Raw genomic sequence first — 26119 nt, forward strand, 5'->3', positions numbered from 1 at the left:
TTTGATATTCAGTTTCACTTCATAGGCAAATTTAAAACAAAGACAAAATATAATAGTATGATCGGGCACATTAAAAATTGTACCAAAACAGTATAAATATTTCATTATATTTATTCAACTTGTAGCAATTTATAAAGCCATCTTTCAAGCACTACTTTATTAAAAATGAGTCTAAAAAGACCGTTTCTTTTATTTAAGGGTCCTAAATTGTATATGAATATGTTTCCTTTTTCTGCAGTACACATTTTTTGCTATGGTTTCCTGGCCCATATACAGTTAATCCACCAATGTGTTCATTTTAGCTGAAAAAATTAGGTGTGATGCCCCCGGAACAGCCGTTACCTGTGAAATGTAATCGCATCTACCAGATAATGTGGGCCAATAATGGTGACTCCATTAGCAGACAGTATGCTGGGACAGCTGCTCTGAAGGTAAATACTTGCAGGAAGCATCTGTGGGTCATTATGTAGGACACAGATTAGACTATGGTTTAAAACCACAGAAATGTGTGTGGGCTCCAGATTGGGGATGTGTGTAGCTGACTCTTTTCTGAAATGGTTGGCTAAGGCAGGGCCAGGTAATGTGACTCAAGCAGGCCACACATTACATCAGAGGGAGAGGGGGCTGTGTGGACCTGAGGAGGAGTGTGTGCTCTCTCTGGAGGGGCCTATGTTGCCAGACCCTCCAGTTTTTCAAGGGATTCTGGAAATCCAGAATTTTATATGAAATGGTTGGTTTTCAAAACTGACAAAACAGAGCATGTCTGCTGGCAGGTTTTGGCCACCAATGTCATACTTCATCTTTGAGTTTGAATCCCAACCCTGCCTGTTAACTAGCTCTGACCTTGGGCAAGTCACTTAAACACTCTCATTTGTCACACAGGAATTACACTAGACCTATTTCAAAAGACTGTTATGGGATCATATGAGTCAATGCATGTAAGGGCTTAGAATATTCCCTGACACACGTAAATGCGGAAGAAATGTTTTAGTTATTGTTAAAAGTAAAGTCCTTTGAAGATCCTATAGAGCTAGTCCTCACAGAATATTAAGTTAAGTATAAAATATATTCTCTAGTAAATAAATTACTCAGTCTGAGGGCGTCGTCCTCTGTGGCAGTAGGAAGTGTTAGAATTTGTTTAAATTAGGTTTATGTTAATCATTCTTCAAGGTTCTAGTTCATCTCAAGGTACTTCTTACACAGATTGTACCATTAAGGACTTAACAGGCATCAGTCCTTCTTTTGCATTGAGTGATAAATATCAAAAGCTTTTTATTAATTATGGAAGGTAAACTTTGGAAGTCCTGGTAAAGACCAGGTACAGTGGCTCAACCCTGTAATCCCAGCACTTTAGGAGGCTGAGGCAGGTGGATCACCTGAGGTCAGGAGTTCAAGACCAGCCTGGCCAACAAGGTGAAACCCTGTCTCTACAAAAATATAAAAATTAGCTGGGCATGGTGGCGTGTGCCTGTAATCCCAGCTACTCAGATGGCTGAGGTGTGTGAGGTGTGAGAATCACTTGAACCCGGGAGGCGGAGGTTGCAGTCAGCTGAGATTGTGACATTGCACTCCAGCCTGGGCGACAGAGCAAGACTCTGTCTCAAAAAAAAAAAAAAAAAAAAAAAAAACCTGGTACAAGTTAGTGATTAAAGAGAAGTACTTCTCTTTTTTTCCCCTTGATTTTAAACTTCTTCGGGATGAGTATTCATACCTTTTTTCTGTAATAGAGACTTGTTGCTCTACTAATATTCCCTGTGACTGACCTAATTGGCAGCATGTTCTTCCTAAATTGTTGGTTTTTGGACTGAGATTTCTGAGATTGCCTTGGAGAGAAATAGAGGGGTTGGGATGAGGAAAAAGAGACTACACCTTCCTTGCCTTAAGTTTAAGTCACCACTTCTCTAGGGACTTGCTCTGACATCTTTGTTGTGAAAAGCGCAAGGGAAACAAAACAGTTTAAGTTGTCACTGGGTTGTTCTACAGGTGCTGGTGATGTGCAGCAAGGTAAGGAAACTCCTGCTTTTCCTCCCTATGTAGAGCTACTCATCTACACACCCAGGCTAAAAGCCCATTGTGATAAACTCTAGGGAACTATCCACATTTTCCCACGTCAGAAACTTGGTTTTTGAATATTACACCAGTTTGAGATGTAAATAATTTTTATTGTTTTGGTGTTTGTCATATAATTTGTTTTGACCTGTAAATTCTAGAAATTCTACAAATTGCCAAGAATGGCTTTACCCTAAAGCACCATCTAACTGTGAAGACTTGATGCCACAAATAGCATTTGACAAGCTTAGATCAGGGTGGAATACTAGTAGATATTTTAATTTAACTATACTATTTGAAAATTCTAAAAGTCAGACCTTGGAAATTATAAAAGCCTGTAGAATTCCAGACGTGAACTGAAAGCCCACAATTTATTTTGGGGGCATTCTTGTGTTTAAATAAGATGTCAAAATCAGTTTTTGTTTGACAGGGTGACTTTACAAGGACAGGAGAAAGGAAGTTAGCAGGAGTTATGAAAGATGGAGTGAACTCAGCAAACAGATATTACCTCAACAGATTTAAGGATGCTTATAGGCAAGCTGTTATAGGTAAGAAGCAGAAAAGCTTTTCTTTCCTCAACATTTATGTCTTCTGTGACTAATATTTTACAGAAACCAGCTTCATTAACATAATTCATATTTTGTAGTAGTGTTTCAGTATTGAGCATCTTACCCAATACATCAAATTCAAATTTTTACAAGATTAGAATTTGACAAATATTTTTGGCTGGAGCAACAAAAGAAACCATCTATTTTCCATGCATATTTGTCAGTTTATTACTCAGGTAATAGAAAACAGGGTTTGAAGCTCCTGGAGTGTGGAATAAGGTGCCCTAAAACCTCAACAATTAAAAACTTCATATTCCGTTTGTTTTCTCATTACTCAAGGCTGAGCAATGTAACCAGATTATTTTGCCTGTATGTTATTTGTTCTATGTTCTTGCTGTGGACAAATATACCAGCCTTTTCCATAAGCATGGTTTAACAGAATATTAGGGTACCAGATTTAGAGATTACCCTAACCAACTCATCATTTTTTTGGAAGAGGAAATGGAAGGATAGATTGCCCAGTAGAATTTATGCATTGACATTTTTTAAATTTAATATTCATGAAGATGTTACTGTATAGGATTAAAGTAAATGCAGAGTGTTCTGGATTAGAACCAAATGTAACATAGCTGACCTGTGGTCCCTGAGGGTCTTTTTGAAATCTTATTTCTTCACCTGATTATTTAGTGCACACATCAGACTAGTAGGGCCTAGACACAGGCCACTTAGGAATTTGAGAAGTCTGATGTAAAGATGTTTGACTTATTTGCCAGACATGGAGGGTGCATGCTGTGACTACAGAACTGGATTTTAGCAGTTGGTATTCAAGGAAAAAAGAAGGTATCTTGCTTCCATTGGTTGACCTAGCTACTCAGTTATATCATTGAGGACCTTAGTTCTGTCCTCTCAGTTCAGCCATCCGTAGCATCAGCTGCATCCATATCCTGAAGCTGGCTGAGAGATCTTCAAGGTTGAGAGATAGAAGCCAGTAGCAATCTGTGCTTGTCTCTTTCCTGTGTAGGGCCAGTGGTTGGCAGATCTTCTTTCGCTGAAGCCTCCTCGAGTGTCATTGTCCCATGAAACAATGAGATAGGGAAGAATAACTCCATAGGGAATGGGATTATAATGATTTATTAAGGCTGCGCTGCATGCACCACCAAGAGGAAGTTAGCTTGTCTGTTCAGATCTTTGCTCATTTTACAATTGGCTTAACTTTTTATTATTGATTTATAGGGGTTCTTTATTCTAGATACAAGTCCCTTACCAGATAGATGAATTGTAAATATTTTCTCCTGTTCTAGGGGTTATCTTTTCACTTTTGTGATGGTGCCCTTTGAAACACAGTTTTTAATTTTTATGATGTCCAGTTTGTCTGTTTTATCTTCTTTTGTTGTTTATGATTTTAGTATCATATCTTAAAAATCATGCCTAATCCAAGGTTACAAAGATTTATGCTTGTGTTTTCTTCCAAGAGCTTTACAGTTTTAGGTCTTACACTCTCTTTTGTTTTTTAAAAATATATTAGTAAACTAAAATGATGATAGATATTAACAATTCCACCCTAGATTTGATGCAAGGCATTCCAGTGACAGAAGATCTTTATTCCATATTTACGAAGGAGAAAGAACATGAAGCTTTGCATAAGGAAAATCAGAGAAGCCACCAGGAACTAATTAGCCAGCTCTTACAAAGTTACATGAAGTTACTACTGCCTGATGATGAGAAGTTCCATGGGGGCTGGGCCCTCATTGACTGTGACCCTAGGTGAGTTGGAGTGGTGTCCAGGTGACCAGCTTGCTTAGCCGATGTTGGGAAGTTGTCATGATTAACACTGGCAGTTGTCCCTAAAGCTGTGGGCATGGATGCATGGTGCGTGGCTATTTCCTATATGAGCTGGTAGTGAGGCAAGCTGACTGAGGCACTTGCCTTGAGTGCAAAATTAAGGGGGTTCAAAAAACTTGGTAATGAAGAAAAACATTTTAGTGCAGTATTTGATTAAACAAAATTCAAATTGCCAAACTACAGCCTGCAGCTGGCTGTGGGTTCCCCACTCCCTGCCCTAGAATCTAGGTTTATTGTATTAATGCACATAAGTGAGTGCAACAAGAGGTGTAGTGAGGCTCGGTATTTTTATTGGTTATAAAGTGGTCCTGGCCTTTTATAAAATAAATAGGTCAACTAATATTCTTTTTTTTTTTTTTTTTTTTTTAACAAAAACCAGTTTCAAGTGATTCTTCAAAATATCAATGAATAGCGGGATCTAAATTTATCCACTAGATTGAATGCTTGCCTTTAGGCTGAAATCTAAAATCATAATCTTTTATATTATAAATCAGAAACATTTTGGGAAATTGTAGCCCAAGCTTTAAGAATAAAGCACTCTAGTTCGATCTTATCTTACACGTTTTGTGTGTTTTTAGTAAGAGGGGCATAAAATGTGCTTGAAAGTACAATTAAAGATAGTATTTATGTATTAAAAGGAATAAAAAACGTTGACTGTGGATTCATAGGGAAACATCCCATGCTATTAATCTCATGGATTTTTTTCACTTTGATAGTGAATACTGTTATGTATGGATATGATATGTGGACTTTAAAAATAAGAGATGAATTTTCCTCACACACAACCTAGCAGAAGGTTTTTGTGTCTGTTTAAGCCATTTGGTAAAGCTATTTTGATTCATGTCCTTCACTTTTTTTTTTAGTGGCAGCAATCCAACTTAATGTAGCACCAAAAAAAAAAAAAAAGAGTACTTTTACTTCCCATTCAGAAATAACTGCTGGCAGCACACCTGCATTTTCCTTGAGTTTTAACTGCACTTAGATTTTTAAGAGGGTATCAATATCATGATTGTCAATATCATCTTTCTTCAGTCAAGTATTTTTGTGTATACTTTGGGATAATCAAAATTGGGAAAAACCAAAAGGTTTATTTCTAGTGTTGGCTACGATTTTGTAGGGTCACATTACACTTGATGATTTGATTTCCAATTCTGTAATTTTTATGGAAAATTGGTACCCTGGGGTGAAGAGTATTAAAAAATGTAAATTGCAACAAAGTTTGGGTAAGGATGCTTTAAGAGTCATTAGAAGCCTCTTGCCAAAGATTCATAAAAACATACTTATTTCTGGCAATTGTATTAATCAAAATAATGAATAATGGTGTGGTGGCTTGCACCTATAACCCCAGCACTTTGGGAGGCCAAGGCAAGACAATCATTTGAGTCCAGGAGTTTGAGACCTCTCTACAAAAAAATTTTAAAATTAGCCTGGTATTGTGGTGCACACCTATAATCCCAGCTACTCGGGAGGCTGAGGTAGGAGGAACTCTTGAGCCCAGGCATTTGAGGCTGCAGTGAGCCAGGACTGCAGCACTGAACTCCAGCCTGGGTGACAGAGTGAGACCCTGTCTCCAAAACAAAACAAAACAAAAACAAAAAAAAACCCCAAAAAAACACTATGGTGAAACAAGAATAGTCTTCTAGGATTAGGTCTTTAAATCACTGGCTGGGCACAGTAGCTCACACCTGTAATCCCAGTGCTTGGGGACACTGAGGTTGGAGGGTCACCTGAGGCCAGCAGTTCAAGACCAGCCTGGACAATGTAATGAGACCCTGTCTCTTAAAAAAAAGTCACCATTGGGTGATTAGAGTCTCAAATCTTTTAAGTTCTCAGCTACCAAATATCTGCCTCAGAAATGACATTGTGCTTCAGTTTTCTTTTCTTCATTAACATGATGAAATGCTTCCCTTTTTTTTCCTGATTTTTGACTCCCACCTCTGTCCAGTGCCCAGTAAATGCATTTCCTATTTTTCTTTAATCCAGCACTATAGAATTTGACTTTCCGATAGCAGGAAGCTAGTGAGTATCTTCTGTTCATCTTCTTTAGTTAAAGTTCCTAGGGCCGGACGCAGTGGCTCACGCCTGTAATCCCAGCACTTTGGGAGGCCGAGGCGGGCAGATCACGAGGTCAGGAGTTCGAGACCAGCCTGACCAACATGGAGAAACCTCGTCTCTAGTAAAAATAAAATTAGCTGGGCATGGTGGTGCGTGCCTGTAGTCTCAGCTGCTTGGGAGGCCTAGGCAGGTGAATTGCTTGAACCCGGCAGGCGGAGGTTGCAGTGAGTCGAGATCACACCATTGCACTCCAACCTAGGCGACAGAGTGAGGCTCCATCTCAAAATAAATAAATAAATGAATAATAAAGTTCCCAATGAAGAATAACTTACCATCAGTCACACGTAACTTACCATCAGTGACAAGTGTTAGACAGCAAGGGCCAGTGCATCCTTCCTGTTGCTAATTGCTGCCTTTGGGCTGTACAGCTGAGGAGTTCTTCCCCAAAAAGCAGCTGCCCACTCTTCCTTCACGACAAGTGAAGCTGAAACACATGCATTCAGTACGTTATCAGGTTTTCCGCACATGGGGCTACCCCTAAAGATGACCCAGATAGGCTCACATGGCATGAGATGGACAACGAAACCTTTAAGTTCATTTTGTTTAATCCTTATTGCTGCTGTGTCTTTAGATGCTAACCTGGTCCAGGGCTTGCAGCTGCCCCACTGTGGGTCTCAGTCTGAGCTTTCTGCTGAGTTTGCCTTTTAGTTGTATGTTTGTTTCTTGTTTCTACTGCTTCTTTTTTGTTTGTTTGTTTTGGACAGAGTCTTGCTTTGTCGCCCAGGCTGGAGTGCAGTGGCGCGATCTTGGCTCACTGCAAGTTCCGCCTCCTGGGTTCACGCCATTCTTCTGCCTCAGCCTCCCGAGTAGCTGGGACTACAGGCGCCTGACACCAGGCCCGGCTAATTTTTTGTATTTTTAGTAGAGATGGGGTTTCACTGTGTTAGCCAGGATGGTCTCGATCTCCTGACCTCGTGATCCGCCCGCTTCGGCCTCCCAAAGTGCTGGGATTACAGGTGTGAACCACTGTGCCAAGCCCTCTACTTCTTTATTGTTTTGGGATAGCTTCCATTGGGGGCCTCTAAGTCTCCCAGTTACTTTCCAATTTGTTGTCAGATTCCCTGACTCTCTTGCTCAGATGTTGCTACACAGTGTTTTTTCCTCTGATTCTTAGATGGTCAGTTGCCAAGAATGATTGTGAGAGTATTCTTTACCTGTGTTACATGCCAGAGCCTCCACTGCCATCCTTATCTTCTTCCTTGTGGTCACTGGTATCCAAAATAGACCCGACAGAGTCACTGGCCCAGTGATTCCCTTTGATCTTCATCCTTTGGGACACTGAAAGATTCTGAAGATTTTCCCATCAATGTAGGAGTCGTTAGCTGAGGTGCTATCTTTCCTGATGTATTGTTGGTTGTGAAAATGTTGTCTTCTCTGATGTCTAAACCAGTGTCTGATTCAGAGTAGTTCTGTCTGTTGACAGACAGACTGAAGCTTCTCTTCAGTCCAGAGAAGCTGACTTGGGTCTAAGGCAGAGATGGGCAGGGGAGCTCCATCACTAACCAGGACAGCAGGAGTGTCTGAGGGAATGATGTTAATTGTCAAGAGGAGGAGGTAGAACACAGGACACAAGGGTCACAGACTTGTGGAATTTGTGTGTGGTCTGCTCTTTGGAGACAGGCATGGCTGCTAAATTTTGAGACTCTCCACTCTGTTCCGGAAAGATCTCCTGTAAAGCTCACCATGCCAGACTGATTGCATCTCACGATGGTTGAGGTGTTGGCTGCTTGCTAGATTTTCCTTGCTGTTGGTGGTCCCCGTGGTTAATGTTTTGCTAGACACTTGTTCCTTTGAAGGTTGGGGGACAGCATGAGGTGGATGTAGGAGCTAGTGAAGCCAATGCTTTGGAGCCAACGGCTTCTCAGGTCACATGTTTTCCTTGTTGGCTTGCGTAGCAGGATGAGGCCAGCCTACCAGGAGTCTTGGTATTTTTTTAATGGAAGGCACTTAATCTCCCTGTGGCTGGCTCCACTGTGAGCCCCTTTTGGAGAGCCAGGTGGTTTAGGGGTTTAGACTGGGGCATACCAGGAGCTGGTGGAGGTGGAGCAGGGGCTGGCTCTCAGAATGGTTTTCAAGTGTTTTCTTCTAGAGGTGATGTTTTTTCAGATAGAGAACTGTTACCTTCTTCCTACATTTTCCTGTCCCATGGATTATGGATTACTCTCGGTGGACAGTGGGTGTCATGTGCTGTTTGAGTTTTCAAAGTAACTATTGCATTTCCATCTAGATTAGAGAATTGTTTAGCAACTCCTCTTCGTACAGGCACGTCTTTGTCTTGTGGGTGTGATTCTTTCTAATAATACTGCTGAGATTCCTTTGAATTTGCCACCGATATTTTTCTTCTACTTACTGCAAGGCTTAAAGATTTTCCCAGCAGTGCTCTGTTTCCCTTTCTCTTGATGAGAGATTTGGAAACCTGCTCTTGGGCTGAGTTTGCTATAGAACCTCTGTACAGTCCATCAGCTCAGCTGGAGATGTTGACCCAGAACAGAGGCTCCTGGTGGAGGACAAGAGGTGGCCCTGGAAGTGGCAGTGGGGGTGTGGGTCTCTGGAGAGCCAGGCAGCGGAAGGCTCAGCTCTCAGACTTGGGGACTTGCTCTCACTGCCTGCGTGCCTCAACCGTCCACTCCTGGAATATGTGTGTGTGTTTAAACAGTTTTATTGAGACATATAATTCATATACCATATAATTCACCTATTTAAAGTATATAATTCAGTAGTTTGTAGTATATTCAGAGTTGTGTAGCCATCACCATGGTCAATTTTAGGACATTTTCATCACCACAAAGAGAAGCTCCATACTTTTTAGCTGTCACTTCCCTACCCTCCACACTCCCATCCCTAAGCAACCACTAATCTACTTCGTCTCTGCATTTGCGTATTCTAGACATTTCATTCAAGTGGAATAATATAATACGTGGCCTTTTGTGACTGGCTGCTTTCAGTTAGCATAATGTTTTCCAGGTTAATCCATGTTGTGGCATGTGTCAGAACTTCATTCCTTTTTGTAGCTGAATAGTATTTCATTATAGACCACATTTTGTTCATCCATTCTTCTGTTGATGGGCATTTGGGTTATTTCCACATTTTAACCATTGTAAATAGTGCTGCTATGAACATTTGTGTACAGGTTTTCGTTTGAACACCTGTCTCTATTAAATAGTTCTTTTGGGTGGAAATGGCCAGATTATCTGATAATCCTGTTTAACTTTTGAGAAACTGCCAAACTGTTTTTTACAGTGGCCACACCGTTTTACATTTCCACCAGCAATGTATTTCAGTACATTCCAGTTTGGAGGGTTTCAATATCTCCAATCTTTGCCAACACTTATTTTCCTCTTTTTCTAATTGCAGTCATCCTACTTAGTGTGAAGTGGTATCTCATTGTGGTTTTGATTTGGATTTCCCTGATGACAGACGATGTTAAGGATTTTTTTTTTTTTGTACTTGTTGGCTATTTCTGTGTCTTAGTTGGAAAAACATGTATTCAAACGCTTTGCCCATTTTTTAATTGGGTTGTTGATTTGTAAATGAAGTTTTGTTGGGAACAGGGTTGGGATTAGGGTCAAGTGAGTGAGGTACGATTATGCAACTACAGGGATGTATTCTATCTTAAATGTTTGATGCTTTGTCCATCATATTTATCATATTTTTGCATTAGTTTTGATTTTAAAAAATATTGCACCAATTGTCTTGCTGACAAAATTAATGACACCCTTTAAAATCTGTACCAGAGACCAGTACCTCACTGACCTCACTGCAGTCCCAGCTGCGTTTAAATATCTGGTGGAAAAACAGGCAAGCAGTTTGGAAATGCGCGGTCCCAGCAGGGAAGTAGGCCTGGCTGCGGGGTCGCGGCCTAGGGCATTGGGCGCCGGATACAGAGAACTTGAAACCGGGAACTGTCCAGCACGCCCGTGCCTGTCCCGGCCCTTCTCCCATGCAAGGCTGAGCGCAGCTCTGTCCGGGCTACCCTAGACAGACTCCATCGTGGCCAGGGCCGACCTCTCTGCCTTTCTTGTCCTTTCCCGCCCGTTATCGCAGGAAACTCCCGACTCTATCGACAGCGGGAAAGAGGCTCTGAGACTGGAGAGGAAACCACGGACCTGCAGGGCCCGCCTCGCCTCTCCGCTAAGCCAAGTGGTGTTGCCAACTTGCTTCGACTTGCTTCCTTGCGCTCAGGTCGACTGCCCGGTCCAGCCGTGGTAATGGAGTGGCCAGGCACGCGGCAGCCACTGTCCCTTAGGCATGCAATGGCCTAGGGGCTAGACGTTCGGCGCGGTACCCTCGCCCGGCCCGCCAGCGCCCTCTCCAGCCGCAGGCACTGTCCCTGACGAAGGCGGAGGCGCCAGCCAACTCTCGCGGGAGTGGCCACCCTGGCGCCCCTCCCCCGCCGGGCCGGGGTCTGTGCTCTCCTTTGTAGGCGTAAGATGCGCAGGATGGAGCGCGCATGCGCACTGGCCGCCAGCCGAGGCCGGAAGTGGGCGTCCGGAAGCTAGACGTGTCCCCTGGGCGTGACTTGGCACTGCCGCGTCGCAGTTGCCGCATTCGCCGCATTCGCTGCAGGCGCGAGGTTGGGTGCAGGCAGCTGTTTGAGCCTCGAGGCATCGACGGACGGACAGACGGACGGACTGACTGACGATGCCGCGCTCTCACAGGCCGCCTACCGCGCAGCGGGCTGCCACTGCCGCAGCAGCCGAGCCCAAGTCTGAGGGCGTTGTGGCTATGACTTTCAAGATTTTTCTCCTTTTTGCAGGGCTTATGGTTAAAGTTCCTGTGGGGTTATATTTTTCCTGCAAATTACTTCTTTTCCAAAGTCTGATGTTGATGTCCCCTGAAGACAGCGGCTTTTATGCGACCATTGTCGCAGTGGTCGGGCTTCATGTGGTGCTGGCAATTTTCGTCTTCATAGTGTGGAAGGAGGGCTTGCCCCAGTGGCGGGAAGACAAAAACGAATAGAGCAGCTTCTTCAGAGCTGCAGACGTGGGGGGTGGGGAAATACCTAAAGGGTTTTTAGTCTTGTTTCTTGTTCGTATTGAACGTGCTTTTTTTTTTTTTTTTTTTAAAGGGGGAAGGGTGGGTGGGGAGGGAATTAAATATTTACTGCAGCTAAGACCAGTAAAATTGGGGGTGGGGGGAGGGTTGACATTTTCCGACTGCCTGTTACGTGCCAAGTGCTTTTTGTTAAGGACATGATGTTTTTGACTGGGGATCATGTTTGGCTGATGTAAATATTAATGCCAAAATAGGAGCTAGGATGAAAGTAACACTGTAATTAGTAGTAGAATTTATTTCATATTAAAATGTGTCGTGACGTAATTTTTATGGCTTGGCTCAAGCAACAGTTTTCAGAGTGCACGTAAGTATCAATGCGTAAAACTTAACATTTTACAGTGTTATTTGGTGGTATTCTCTATGAAGCTGCCTGGATCGTTCTCCTTTTCCCATTGGTTAATTGGTTAATGCTCAGATTTTGGCTCCTGGAATCGATCTGTGTGTTCCCGGTCCTGGCATCTCATTATGTCATTTGCTGTATTTTTTGATATATTATTGTACGTGCAAATTGAGGTGAATTTGTTGTTTAAGACTGTTAGACTCAAGCTACAACGCGGTGTCTCTGATGTAAAAAACTGCAGTTTAAGATTATGGTAAATCCTTCGCTGCAGTACCTGTTAAACAATGACCTCATTCTTACGCAGATTTAATACACGTTTTTTTTCCACTATTATTTTCTGCTTGTTATTAGTAGCATTTTGATAAGGTCTAGGGAATAGGTATGAAATCCCAAGGGAGAAATGTCGGCTTTCTTACAGTGGAATTTGGAGACCAGCATAAGAATGCAGAAACATCTCTGTATTTTGCTGGAAAGGCTATTATTGTTAGATTAATATTAGACTAAAAGTTTGACCTTAATTCAGATTCTGCCTGTGTTGTTAATTATTTGTAGATTTTATACTTTAAGAATTTTCTTATTGGTAATTTTACAAGGATGTACATTTTACTGTAGTTTTGGTTTCATGGTTCATGAACACTACCTGGATTCTAATTCTTATTTTCATCATTGATTTTAGAATGGGTATAAATATGGCAAAATAGAATAAGGAAGTGTTTGTTTATTGAAAGCCAAATAATCTATGACAAAAATGCAGAAGTAGCTTGGACTTGTTCCATTTTTGCTCATAAATACTGTATTCATGTAAAAGTCTTTCAAAAGATGCATTCCACATGAACATAAAGATATCCTGAATGTACAGTGTGTTATTTTGAAGATTAGATAATGTGAGATAGTTTAGATGATTTCTCCCTTCTTACTCTCACGTATTTCTTTCTTCTTCCCTTAACTGCTTCTCTATCATCCTCCAATCCCACCACTCCCCCACCTCAAATTATCCCATTTCCTGAGGGACTCCTTCCTCCTTTGGCTGCCTTTCTTTACTCTCCATCCCTCACTTCCCACATCTGCTTTTCCTTGTTTTTTAAAGGCTGTTCAAATGGATAGTTTGTATTACATCTAACTGCAGTAGAACTCATTGATTACCTTTTTTTCCCTCCCCCTGGCCAATTTTTTGTCCTAAGTAGCTCTGCTGTAGAAATATGCTTGGCAAAAAATGCAGATGAAAATGAAAATACTTAATCTCCTGTGTCATATTTGTTTAGCCTCATTGATGCTACTCACAGAGATGTGGATGTGCTGTTACTGCTTTCTAACTCTGCCTACTACGTGGCCTAGTAAGTTGCGTATTGATTTAAAGCTTTTGATTTTGTTTTTTAAACTTGAGTAAATTTTCTTTTTAGAATTCGTAACAAAAAAATGTGAGAATATGGTTTTGTTATGTATTTTATGAAACTTCATTGAACCCCTTTGTCTTATATAACTGCTGCGTCATTCTAACTTCCTTTTATCTTTATCGGTTTGAAAGCAAGATTTTACAGTTAAATTAGTATGTTTATGTTATAGTGTATTCTTTTGGCATTTGGTGTTATTTCCTACATATTTCCCAGGTTTTGATGTATTCCATACATTTTTATCACTAATGACCACATATCATTGTTTGCATTACTATAGTGAAGTTTTTCCTCACTGTTAGGTATTAAATTACTTACAATTTTTTGTTACTACGAATGATGCGGTTGTCTTTATGCAATAACGTGTGTGTGTGTGTGTGTGTGTGTGTGTGTGTGTGCATGCGCCTGCGCACTTCTTTGGTTATAAGGGTATGATGAATTATGACTTTTGTGGTTTGTTGTCAGATTGATCTGCAGAAAGACTCTCAATGAACAGCGCTAGTAGCAAAATACAAGCACTTGTTTCCTCACACCTTACCAGAATTGTTCTAATTTGTATTTACTAAGTAAATATTCAATTTATTTTTGGCTTTGTGTAAACTATTGTTTTTTAGTCATTTGCCCAGATGCCTGTTGGCATATATCATATGGATTTTTCATTCTTGATTTTGGATATCAGATTTAACAGCTGTATTGTTCCCAAATACATAGTTTGTTTCTCTTTCTCTCTCTCTCCCTCCATCTCTCTCCCCCTCTGTCTCTTGCTCTCTCTCTGTGTGTGTGTGTGTGTGTGTGTGTGTGTGTGTGTGTGCGCGCGCGCGCGCGTTTGCCTTGTAGGTTAGGTTTTAGGTTTGTTTTCATTTTATATGAGTTTTTATAAAAAATTATTTTAACCTTGTAGTTACTTTTTTTTTTTTTTTTTTGAGACGGAGTTTTGCTCTTTTTGCCCAGGCTGGAGTGCAATGGCATGATCTCTGCGCACTGCATCCTCCGCCTCTCGGGTTCAAGTGATTCTCCTCCTGGGTTCAAGTGATTCTCCTGCCTCAGCCTCCTGAGTAGCTGGGATTACAGGCGCCCGCCACCACGCCCAGCTAATTTTGTATTTTTAGTAAAGACGGGGTTTCTCTATGTTGGTCAGGCTGGTCTTGAACTCCTGACCTCGTGATCTACCCGCCTCGGCCCCCCAAAGTGCTGGGATTACAGTTGTGAGCCACCACACCCGGCCGTAGTTGCTTTTTTTAACTGTTAGATCTATAAACTTATTTTCCCTTAGCTATTGAACTATATATATGTTATTCTTGTTTAATTTTTAACATAGTTCTTATGTTTAACATTTTACCCCAGAATGTATGTGCTGTGGAAGATTTTGTTAACTGTATGTAACAGTTTGCAGCTATTATGCCTTCCCTGACAAGCCAAATATGCTTTTGATTTAAGTCCTCTTTTAACTTCATTTCCCTTTATCTAGTTATGATGATGAAGTTGATAAAGTAAACCAGTATCAACGATTAAGTCTAGAAAACCTGGAAAAAATCGAAATAGGTAAGTTTTAACATACTAATCAAGTCATAAAAAGCAAATGCTGTTGTTTCCAAGAGGGGGTCAAATTATTTAAGCAAGTACCTGGTTTAAGTTTCACCTACAAATGCTTTTCTTCACTATTATTTTCCATTTGTTGTTAGTAGCATTTTGATGAGGTCTAGGGAATAGGTATGAAATCCTAAGGCAGAAATGTCGGCTCTTCTTACAGTGGAATTTGGAGACCAGTATAACATCTGTTAGAAACCAGAAAGGGATATTCCAAGCTGTCTACTTCTTAGAACTTTCTTTCTATTCGTTATAGTTAGTGATGGATATAGTCTTATCATAATAACTGTGTTCCTTTTATTATTTACCTTGTGAAGATTACCCCAGGGATCAAGAAAGCTTAAATGATTGAAATTGAAAGAGTTCTTCTGGCCTTATCAAACCAAATGGTCACCAGCAGTTTGTATTTTGTGTGCTGTCATTTATATTACGAAGAAAAATGTGTTGAGTCTTTTGAAGATAATAGAAGAAAATGTTATGTGAAAGATTTAACTTTATACATATTCATTTGGGATTTTAGGCCCTGAACCCACTCTTTTTGGTAAGCCAAAGTTCTCCTGCATGCGACTGCACTACAGATACAAAGAAGCGAGTGGCTATTTCCACACACTGCGAGCTGTAATGCGCAATCCTGAAGAGGATGGAAAAGGTAAAAAGAGGAAGAGATGAAAGTATTCAGTGAAAACTTTCTATTTATTCTTAAAAGCCCAAATGGAATTGGGGACATTTCATATCATAACCAACTGAATGAGAGAGGGTCCAGGGAATAGCTTTGGAATGTGAGACCTTGAAATAGCAACTGTGTTTCCAGCAACCCAGGGAAATTATCTGAATGTATTATTTAGTTTGGGGCAAGGGAGTCTTTAGCGGGGATACTCAGGGAGTTTGGCCTCATCAGTGATCATATGGGTGTCAAGGCTCTTCACATGTCGTGTTCTTTCCATTTGTAGCAGGTAGGAACCATACCTGTCTCATTCATGGCTGTTGCCTCGGCATTTGTCACAGTGCTTGAACAAACATGAACTAGAACAAACTTCTAATTCCCCGATTTCATTCTTTTGCTTTTGTTCTTTTAAAATTTTAGAACATTGTGAATTAAGTGGGGAGACTAGTGAACAGGTGGCAGTTTTCTATAAATCGAAGCAAATAAATTTGTATTTAATTATATGATGACAAATTTCATTCAGTGCTAAATGGGTTAGAACTGCTATTTTTTTTAGTATGTTTATGGAGAAATTGGCAAGCAGTTATATTTGGGTTGCAGATACCCTTCAGTGCATTGCAGAGATGCTGCAGATCACCAAGCAAGCCATGGGATCGGATGTACCCATAATTGAGAAGAAACTTGAGAGGTGAGTATACTGCCTCTCTCAAGAATAAAGGCATTCTTATCCAAAGTCTTATTTCTTTAAAATTATTTGCAGGGGGAAAGGGGAGGAGATCACGTTATGGTAAGGTGTTAGTATTTAGAGAGGTAAGGATCAAATTTCTGCAGATCAAAATACTTTCAACATTCTTCATGTATACAATTTTCAGGTAAGTTTTAGACTTACAGAAGAGTTGCACAGGTAATTTAGAGGGTTTCCATATACTCTTCCTTTGGCTTCCCTTTATATTACCAACTTATAACCATAGACCATTTATCAAAACTTAAGAAAGTAACCTTGGCACGGTAAGATTAACCAAAGTACAGATTTCACTAGGTGTTCACTAGCATCCTTCTTCTGTTCCAGGATCCAGTCTGGGATTTGACACTGCATTTAGTTGTCTCTATAGTTTAATGTTATTTCTTCAATCTTGTCTTTTCTATAATAACTTTGACATTTTTTAAGAGTACTGGTCAGCTGTTTTATAGAACATGCCTCCATGTAGGTTTGTCCAGTGTTCTTTCCTGATGAAGCTGAGGTTATGCATGGTCAGGAAGGACACCGCAGAGGCGATGTGCACTTCTCAGTGCCTCGTGCTGTGGGGAGGGAGGGCGTGATGGCCTGTGTAGTATTGTTGAGGTTAAGCTTGATTACTTGGCTGGGGTAGCATCTGCCAGGATTCTGCACTGCAAACTTTGTGTCTTCCTTTTTATAATTGCTAAATATTTAGGGGAAATTACTTTGAGACTATGTAAATATTGTTTCTGTGTAAACTTGAGACTATTTATTTTCATAACCATTGTGGATCTTTTCCATAGTAATTATTCCTGTCATGATCTATGGTGATTTTTCTAATTTTCATTCCTTCTATACTTGTTAATTGTAATTCTTCTGTAAAGCCACTGCACCCAGCCTCTTGTACACATTTTTAACCTATACAGGTTAATAACCTTTTATTGCTAAAGATTGTATTTTATGCATTTTCCACATTACTGTAGAATTCATAACTACCATTTAAATAGATGTCTACTGTGATCAGTTTGGAAATGTATTATGTGGGTTCGTAACATGGACTCTGTGACTCCTGGTTCTATCAATTACTCTTTAACCTTGGAAAACATACTCCTTTACTTCCGTTTTGTTATCTGTAAGATGAGAGAAAATCCATGTCAGTGCATTGCATGAACTGAATAACGCACTCAGACCTGGCACACAGCTATTAAACTCAATTGCCAAGAATTTTGGTTGCTAAGCATTTTTTCCTTTTATAAAAAAGTCATGACAGATAACCTTTGTCATGTATTACTTTTTCATGTTTAGGATAATTTCTTTAGAATAGCATCCTCAGGTTGTGAATCTGGATTGAAAGACGTGGATATTTCACTTGTCCCTAACAGTGCCATACAAAGGTTATTGCTTATCCTCAGTTTCAAGAAAAACTCTGAAGACCCAGAGTTTCATTATCTTGAGTGATATGGCATTTAAAATATGCTTAGGATATCCCTCTAGGTGTGTTTAAAAATTTTGATACACAGTAACACTGACTGTCTCCACAAGTAGGTGGTATTTTGCCAAGAGAACCGGTCTGAGAGCAAGGGCCCTACAAGGATTTTGCCATCCTTGACACCACTCGTGTGGCCACAAGTGATACATTTTTAACTCCTAAGTAAACTGATGAGAGGAAACATTGAAAATTTTTTCTAAATACTTTGTGGAGAAAATAGTATGTTTTAAACACTAGGCTTTTGAATTTGGAAAAAGAATGCCCATCAACAGATTATTTCATATTTACAAAGTGTGGCTTTTCTTTCTAATGAGCATCTGTCGGGTTTTGTGGTCCACATTCTGCTAGTGAAGAGAGCCATTTGGCCAGAAGAAAATGGTTCAGGCTTTTGTTAAAGAATTACTTTAACCCATAATTTTTCTGCAGTATGCTCATGATCAGTGATCTTGCATGATCCAACAGTACAAGTGCACATACTGAGACATTTGTGGCAAATAGCATCAACTTTTCTTTTTTATAGCTGTCATGAGGGATACCAAAGGAGAGAAGACACTAAGAGTAATTGTTAAATGTCCCAAATTTTTTAAAATAAATTCAGGTAACCCACAGGACATATAAGAAAATGGAAGTCTTACCCGTCTCCCCCCACTATCTGAATTTGAGCCACACTGGGATGTGTATAGATAACCTTAGTTACGGTGCTGCAGATTCCCATTTATAGTCAGAGATGTCTTTGCTGATTGTGCAGATGGTGGCTGTGCTAGACCCACACTGCCCACAATGGTAGCCACTCACCACATGTGGTTGTGAAGCCTTTTAGAATGTGACTAGGCTGAATTCAGGTGTGCTGTAATTATAGAACACACTGCACATTTGCCTATGTTGAATTAGTTCAAAAAGGAATATTAATCTTTTAATATTTTTATGTTGAAATATTTTGTATATATTGGGTTAAATGAAATACTATTTCATTGCTGCTTTTTAATGTGGCTGCTAGAAAAATTACGTATGTATTTCATATATTTCTATTGGATAGCACTATTTTAATGTCAACTCTGAGGGTTGTCAGCAATGCACTGTTTTCAAGAAGTTGGGACCAATTTGAATAAGTGTTTTCACTTATGTTAATAACTGGAACTGGCATATTGGATTCCATGGGGAATTAACTTTTTTCTCTTCTAATTTGTAGGAAGAGCAGTAAACCTCACGAAGACATCATTGGTATCAGGTCTCAAAACCAAGGTTCTTTGGTCCAGGGAAAGAATTTTTTAATGAGTAAATTTTCATCTCTAAATCAAAAAGTGAAGCAGACCAAATCCAATGTAAATATTGGCAACCTCCGAAAGCTAGGAAACTTTACCAAACCTGAAATGAAAGTTAACTTTCTAAAACCAAACTTAAAAGTAAATCTTTGGAAATCAGATAGTAGTCTTGAAACTATGGAAAACACAGGAGTGATGGATAAGGTTCAGGCAGAGTCTGATGGGGACTTGTCTTCAGATAATGACTCCTACCACTCTGATGAATTCCTTACAAATTCTAAGTCTGATGAAGACAGGCAGCTAGCTAACTCATTAGAGAGTGTAGGGCCAATAGATTATGTTCTTCCTAGTTGTGGTATTATTGCTTCAGCGCCTCGACTGGGCAGTCGGTCCCAGTCTCTTAGCAGCACAGATAGTAGCATTCATGCTCCTTCAGAGATTACTGTTGCTCATGGGAGTGGGCTTGGAAAAGGCCAGGAGTCTCCTTTGAAGAAAAGTCCTTCTGCTGGCAACGTACACATACTGACTGGCTTTGCCAAGCCTATGGATATTTACTGCCACAGATTTGTGCAAGATGCACAAAACAAAGTGACCCACCTATCAGAGACCAGGTCTGTGTCTCAGCAGGCTAGTCAGGAAAGAAATCAAATGACCAATCAAGTTTCAAATGAAGAAACCCAATCAGAATCAACAGAACAGACACCTTCTCGGCCATCGCAATTAGATGTCTCTCTTTCTGCAACGGGCCCACAGTTTTTGTCAGTTGAGCCAGCGCATTCAGTTGCATCTCAAAAAACCCCCAGCTCTGCTTCCAGCATGCCTGAACTTGAGACAGGGCTTCATGTAACTCCTTCTCCTTCAGAGAGCAGTAGCAGCAGAGCAGTCTCTCCCTTTGCCAAGATTCGAAGTTCCATGGTCCAGGTTGCTAGTATTACCCAAGCTGGATTAACCCATGGGATAAACTTTGCAGTGGCAAAAGTTCAGAAGAGTCCTCCAGAACCTGAAGTCAATAATCAAGTCCAGCAAAATGAACTTAAAAAGATGTTTATACAATGCCAGACACGGATAATTCAGATTTAGCTTTTAGCCGTAAGAATCCTTCCATGGCTTTTATTTAAAAATACGAAGTTTTCACCTCTTGGGGTATTTTAATTGTACTGTCTGAACCCAGGGATCACAAATTCTGTTCATTGGAAAGGGTTTTAAATGGAGTCTGAACCTGAGTAGATTTCCAAATTTTACCGCCAGGACTACAGAAGTGCATCATTCTAGAATGTGTAGACCTGAGTAGCTTATACACTACAGAGCACTTTGCTTATTTGAAAGTAATTCAGCAACAGGTCACTTTGGGATATAACCTGAACCTTTTTTTGGAGTGGGGTGGGTAGACTACTTTAAGTAGACACAAGGGCTGGACATGCGGATGCTTAGGGGATTAGCGTTTTTCATAATTTGTTCTGTTTGTCAGTTCATTCCTTTGTGTTCTTACCTCTACAAAGTAAATTACACATTTAGTTTTTAGTGACTTTAACATGTTACTGAAGCATTTGAATATAAAGCTATTTTAGTTTTGATGGCTTAACTATTCCCTGAGGAGTTGAGGGTTATTAACACTAGAGAAATGAATTCTCATTTGATCCTAATTTTCCCCGTATTCTACTTGAACACATTAAAAATACTCTGCTGCCTATACAGTGTAAACCTAGGAGCATTAAGACTTGGCACACAGTAAACCTGATACATCAGAGGTGAATACCAGCACCTATTAGATTTCATTTTGCTGTTTTCTGGAATGTAAGAACACACATATTAGCTACTGGAAATTCTAGAAGTCAGTCAGGTTTTAATTTATTCCAGCAGGGGCATCCTTGACATCTTATGTAGACGATCCACAACTCCAAAATTTAGTCTGGGCCTGGTGCAGTGGCTCACACCTATAATCCCAACACTTTGGGAGGCCAGGAGTTTGAGACCAGCCTGGGAAACATCTGTTTCTACAAAAAAATACAAAAATTAGCTGGGCATAGTGGTGCATGCCTGTGTTCCTAGCTATGCAGGAGGATTGCTTGAGCCCATGAGGTTGAGGCTGCAGTGAGCTGTGATTGTGCCACTGACCTCCAGCCTGGGGGACAGAGCAAGACCGTGTCTCAAAAAAAATTTAGTCTGAAACAGTTGTGCTGAATCTGTCTGACTATAACTGACCACACAGAACCAGGGCTGCCCCTGTAATCCCCACAGTAAGAAAGTTGTACGGCAAGTATTGGTTCGTCTGGTATCTTTAGAGCTTTACCCTGTTGAAGTGACTGATTCTCAGCTGAACATTATGTCGTAACTTTGATAAGCATTCCACTTTTGTTATTAGTGGTATCTTTTTTTTATGTGTTAAATCTTGTGATTATTAAAATAAAGTACGATTGTAATTTAAAGTGACAAATGTGTATGAGAATTCCTTGCATAACAGATTAAAGAATTTGTAAACGGCAAATTTGCTGTAACTGAACACTTGGTCTAGCTGTTGCCAGTATTTTACTCCTTTGAAATATGATTTAAAAAGTGAAATGGATCAGAAACTATACTTTAAATCCAAACATTCAAAACTGAATGCTTGCTTCTACCAACTTTTCTTCCGGGTCCTGAAAATATTAAGGGTTCCCAACATGGGAGAAAATACAACCCAACATTAGGTGATAAAATACACGTTTAAACTCTACAGAAATTAGTTCAAAAGAGATCTTTGAAAAATCATTTTAAGAAGGCAAAGTTCCAAACAGGGTTACACAGGAGTCTACTCAGTTTCCTGGCCATACAGGATTAACGCTGTGCTTTATATTAGAGCAACAAACTTGACTGTCCGTGTATATATAGGTGAGGGACAAAGGGTTTCTGCAGCCAAGCACTGCACTCCATTCCACTGCCTGGGCGGGCCTTGAGCAGGAAGGTCCCTCTTGCACCACCGCCTCCACTTCAGTTCAGCTCTCTCATGTCTTCCACCAAGAGGACATGGTCTTTTTCCACACAGATTACATGGGATGGTGAATCTTTCTTACTCATGAAAAACAGCCCAAGGTACTGCTAATTTGGGACGTTTTATTTATTGGAAAGGTTCTTTCAAGGGAACTTTTCTGCAAGACCAAGCAATGTATATATTTTCTTTGGTAAATTACAATTTACGTTGGCACAAAAAACACATGGTGACTAATCTACTTTGCTCTAGGACAGTTAAAATGTATTTTATCCTCACAAATCCACTTAAGCCTTCATTTTATTTCTAAAAGTTTAAGGAAGGTCTAGTCTACCAATTATAAAAATGAAAACCAGTTCAACTCTAATATAAACATTATTTACATTAGTTTATAAAAATAGATTTGAGTTTAGGAAAAGTTGAACAACTAGTAATTTTTACTTCAGTTATTAGGTACAATGAGTTCCTTGATTTTTCAAGGCTGACCCTGTTTCCTTGGTTAATTTCAACTTAGGCCTTATAGGAAAAAATGTAAGGGATCCTTTATCTGTCTCCAACTAGGTAAGTTACTTGATACCACTGACAGCTTAAAAAGTAATGTCCTAACCTTTCTGAAGATTCTGGTTGCCATAACCGTGCTACTACGGTCTGTTAGTTTGCTCTATTAAAACTAATTGGTCTGGAGAAAACCTACCTGCAGTTGTACGAGGCTGTTACTGGAGTAGCTGATCTAACATACTTGGAACCAACTGATGATCCCATATAAAATGCCAAAACTCCAATAGAATCAAAGCAACTAAATGACATTAAAAAAATAAAAGCTTTCTAAAGGGGGTATTGCTTTTTAAGTTTACTGTTTTGTTTTCATATTTGGGCACAACTTTGTAGCATGGCATTCCCTTATGCATGGTTCTCAAATGCACTGGGATAGGAGAAAATAAAGACAATGTAGTGTCTTGGTTTCTTTTGCCCCCAAAAGCCACATTCATTCCGTTTAAAGGACTCCTATTCAGAGATAGATTGTCCTTTTATGAAAAAAATAATGGTGATAATACAGTGATTTATTTGGATTACTTGGCAAGGTAAATTGGCAACCTTATAGTCCCCCAGATTTTTGGAAATATTACTGGTCCATAAAATACAAAAGTCTGGGAACCACTGCCATGTACAAGTTTAGTTTTGCAGGCTGTTTGTTAACAAATGTTAAGTGGGAAAAAGTTTCTGTGGCCAAACATCTGGGAAATGACAGTACAGAATTTCATGTAGTCATGTGAATCAATGGCAAATACGCCTCCGTTCCCCAAAGATGGACTACTGAATGCACCCCAACCCACTGTGAACTGGAAAAACAAAGAACTAGAAAACATAAGAAATGCGAAGCACGATTCCTCTGACTTTGAAATTGCAACAACCTTCTTCATTTCAGCATTTCAACAGTCTGGCCTATGACTCAGCTGAAGCTAAGGAAATGGTACAATCAGCAACATTATCAATATTAAACTTTTAATATCAAATACTTTTTTTACATCATTACTAATTTATATAATTATAAAACAAACTTCAAAAGCTCCATGAAATCAGTAAGGTAAAAGTCCTTACTGAATATCATATAAACATCAGATGTTACCAGGCTTGATTTCAGGAAATGTCACTGGTTTGTGATAGAAATTACCTATAAAACAATGTGGTATAAATGAATATCTGAATTTTACAATTATGTGGCTACAATTTGCCCATTACTCTTCATAGGTATCACATCTTTAAAGTTCATTTCCATTCACACATTTTTGCTGCTGAAGCCTCGTTCTTCTTAAAGACTCTAGCTGCTTTGCTCTCAGCCATCGTTCTCTTGACAGCGTTGTCTGACCAGCACTGAGAGACAGACACCTGGTTTGAAACACAGAAATTTAAGTCTAGAGCTGGGATATTAAGTTTTAAATTTTGTTAAGACCTAGGAATACTTTGTGAAAACACAGACCACATTAGGAGACAAGACCATCTGGTAGTTACACACAAGTCAACAGCCAAGTTAGGCTTCTACAAAGAAATCGTTGAGTCAGAATTGGAGGGTGGCTCACTCTGTGAAGCTTAGAGAACAAGCAGCATGCCTGTTCCACTGAAGGGATCACCAGCCAAACTCGATTCCCCCTCAATGAGCCCTTTCATACAGCGTTTTTAAAAGGAAAAGTTCATTTCCGTTTTTAGAAGTCTGCCTCAGTTACTGCTGAATAACTCAGAAGACATATACACAAGCTTACCGAAAAAGCAATAATGGACACGCGCCACTTACCGAGCCACCACGAGCAGCTGGTGAAGATCATCAGCAGTGATGCTCTGAGGGTCGTTCTTCCGCATTTCCACAAAGTCATCTTCAACTGCCTTTATCAAAAGTAAATGTAAATGATGTGCATTTTTGTAAGGAAGAGAAAAATTAACATGGTTCCTTGACTGATGTAGTAAGGTGGATGTCGGCCTCTTAGACAAAGGAGGCAATATGGGTGAAAGTACCAAAGCATATACATACATAATGCTGCTGATGAAAATAAAATAATGAAACTCAGATTCATTTAAGGTCAAGCAAACATATAAATCAGCAACCGGCACAGGAAACAAATAGGAAACAATGCTTTTCAACAAAGGAAGAGTGATGTTAGTGAAAATGGCAGAGAAGGGACCGCAGAAAACTGTCTCTACTGTTAATACTGATCAAAATCAGCTTTTTAAAAACTAGAAATAAAACCACACTTGCAGCAATCCAGAGAGCATTTATGCAAGAAAACCAGGTGATTATTGGTAAGAATGTTGAGACTTGCAGCATTTTAACATGTCCTGCTCCTAAATTCCAACCCCTTCCCCTCCAGGCGATAATTAATAGCTTCAAAAACCAACAGCCTGGCAGCCTCCGGAGAGAGAACAGGGCTAGGGCTCCTTCCAAGTGCTGTTCCTGGAGAACTGTCATCTGACCACCTGTCTGGTGGCTCCCTGGAAGGACCCATTTGCAAGGTTGTCTTTATTTAACCTGACGGGAAGCCTGTCTACTATGACCCACCTCTTTCCCCAGGGCATTTATCAAAAACAATCAGAAGAAATTACCAATCACCTTAGCTACCTGAGACACTGGGTAACAGCTGCGGCAAACAACAGACTAACCCAAACCCTTAAACAGAAAAGCTAGCTGGGAAATGACATGTCTGTAGAAGGCTCTTAAAACCTCAAGTATGTAACTCCTAGGAACTCAGAAGGCTGCAGACATGCTCAGAGACCTTAACTCCCACCTCTGGATAACCTGTAGGCTCTGTGCGAGCAGGAAATGAAGGCTAAGACAGGCTTGTAAATGTATGGCTAAGTGTTGAATTGAAGGCTTGCCCCAACTTTTATTTTTATTTATGATTATTATTCACCCTTAGACTGGGAGACTACTTCCCGGCATTTAAGGAAATTTCTTTCCAATCATTAACCACAAAACTAACAGAGCAGAGACTTCAGTGCCCACATGTGACAAAGATACAGACTTTATAGAATTAGTCAAAAAAGTTACTAAACAACCTACCAACAGTAACAAACAGCAACAACAATAAACCCTAGGGAGGTTTAATTTCCAGAGTAACTTCCAAAGCAGAGTTGCCATATTATATAATTTAAAATGTCTGGTTGTGGCTAGGTGTGGTGGCTTACGCCTGTAATCCCAACACATTGGGAGGACTACTTGAAGCCAGGAGTTGACCAGCCTAGGCAATAAAGCAAGACCTCATCACTACCAAAAAAAAAAAAAAAAAAAAAAAAGAAAGAAAAGAAAAAAATAAAAACAAAACTTTAGTTGGGCATGGTGGCACACACCTATTGTCCCAGCTACTGAGGCAAGAGGATCACTTGAGCCCAGGAGTTTAAGTCTGCAGTGAGCTGTGGCTGTGCTACTTACTATTGCAGCCTGGGTGATACAGTGAGACCCCACTGACCAAATAAAATGTCTGGTTTTCAACAAAAAAGTACAAAGAAACCAGAAGGTATGGCTCACACTTTGGGGATAAGGGGGTCAGCAGAAAACTGTCCCAGAGGAAACTCAAACATTAGACAAAAAGACTCTAAACTGGCTATTT

The 26119-nt window shown here is 40.1% G+C and overlaps 2 protein-coding genes across 6 annotated transcripts in view; one reads left to right on the forward strand and one right to left on the reverse strand.

The window, feature by feature from the left end:
• Positions 1-21494, forward strand: part of INPP5F (inositol polyphosphate-5-phosphatase F) — a 101203-nt gene extending 79709 nt beyond the window's left edge. For 2 of the 3 annotated variants that reach the window (XM_054435348.2, XM_063670327.1), the window contains 8 exons: positions 303-431; positions 2480-2597; positions 4163-4361; positions 13212-13283; positions 14809-14882; positions 15448-15576; positions 16192-16279; positions 18988-21494. In XM_054435348.2, coding sequence (XP_054291323.1) covers positions 303-431; positions 2480-2597; positions 4163-4361; positions 13212-13283; positions 14809-14882; positions 15448-15576; positions 16192-16279; positions 18988-20140 — 1962 coding nt within the window. In that variant the 3' untranslated portion in view covers positions 20141-21494. Of the gene's footprint in view, positions 1-302; positions 432-2479; positions 2598-4162; positions 4362-11618; positions 11914-13211; positions 13284-14808; positions 14883-15447; positions 15577-16191; positions 16280-18987 lie in introns of those variants that run through there. The other variant, XM_054435353.2, reaches the window with a different exon arrangement.
• A 2010-nt stretch (positions 21495-23504) lies between these two features.
• Positions 23505-26119, reverse strand: part of MCMBP (minichromosome maintenance complex binding protein) — a 57115-nt gene continuing 54500 nt past the window's right edge. For all 3 annotated transcript variants that reach the window (XM_063670328.1, XM_054435355.2, XM_054435354.2), the window contains exons 15-16: positions 24313-24401; positions 23505-23909 (exon numbers count right to left, since the gene is read on the reverse strand). In XM_063670328.1, coding sequence (XP_063526398.1) covers positions 23783-23909; positions 24313-24401 — 216 coding nt within the window. In that variant the 3' untranslated portion in view covers positions 23505-23782. The remainder of the gene's footprint in view (positions 23910-24312; positions 24402-26119) is intronic.

This window comes from Pongo pygmaeus, chromosome 8 (genome assembly GCF_028885625.2).
Source record: "Pongo pygmaeus isolate AG05252 chromosome 8, NHGRI_mPonPyg2-v2.0_pri, whole genome shotgun sequence".
Lineage (NCBI taxonomy): Eukaryota > Metazoa > Chordata > Mammalia > Primates > Hominidae > Pongo > Pongo pygmaeus.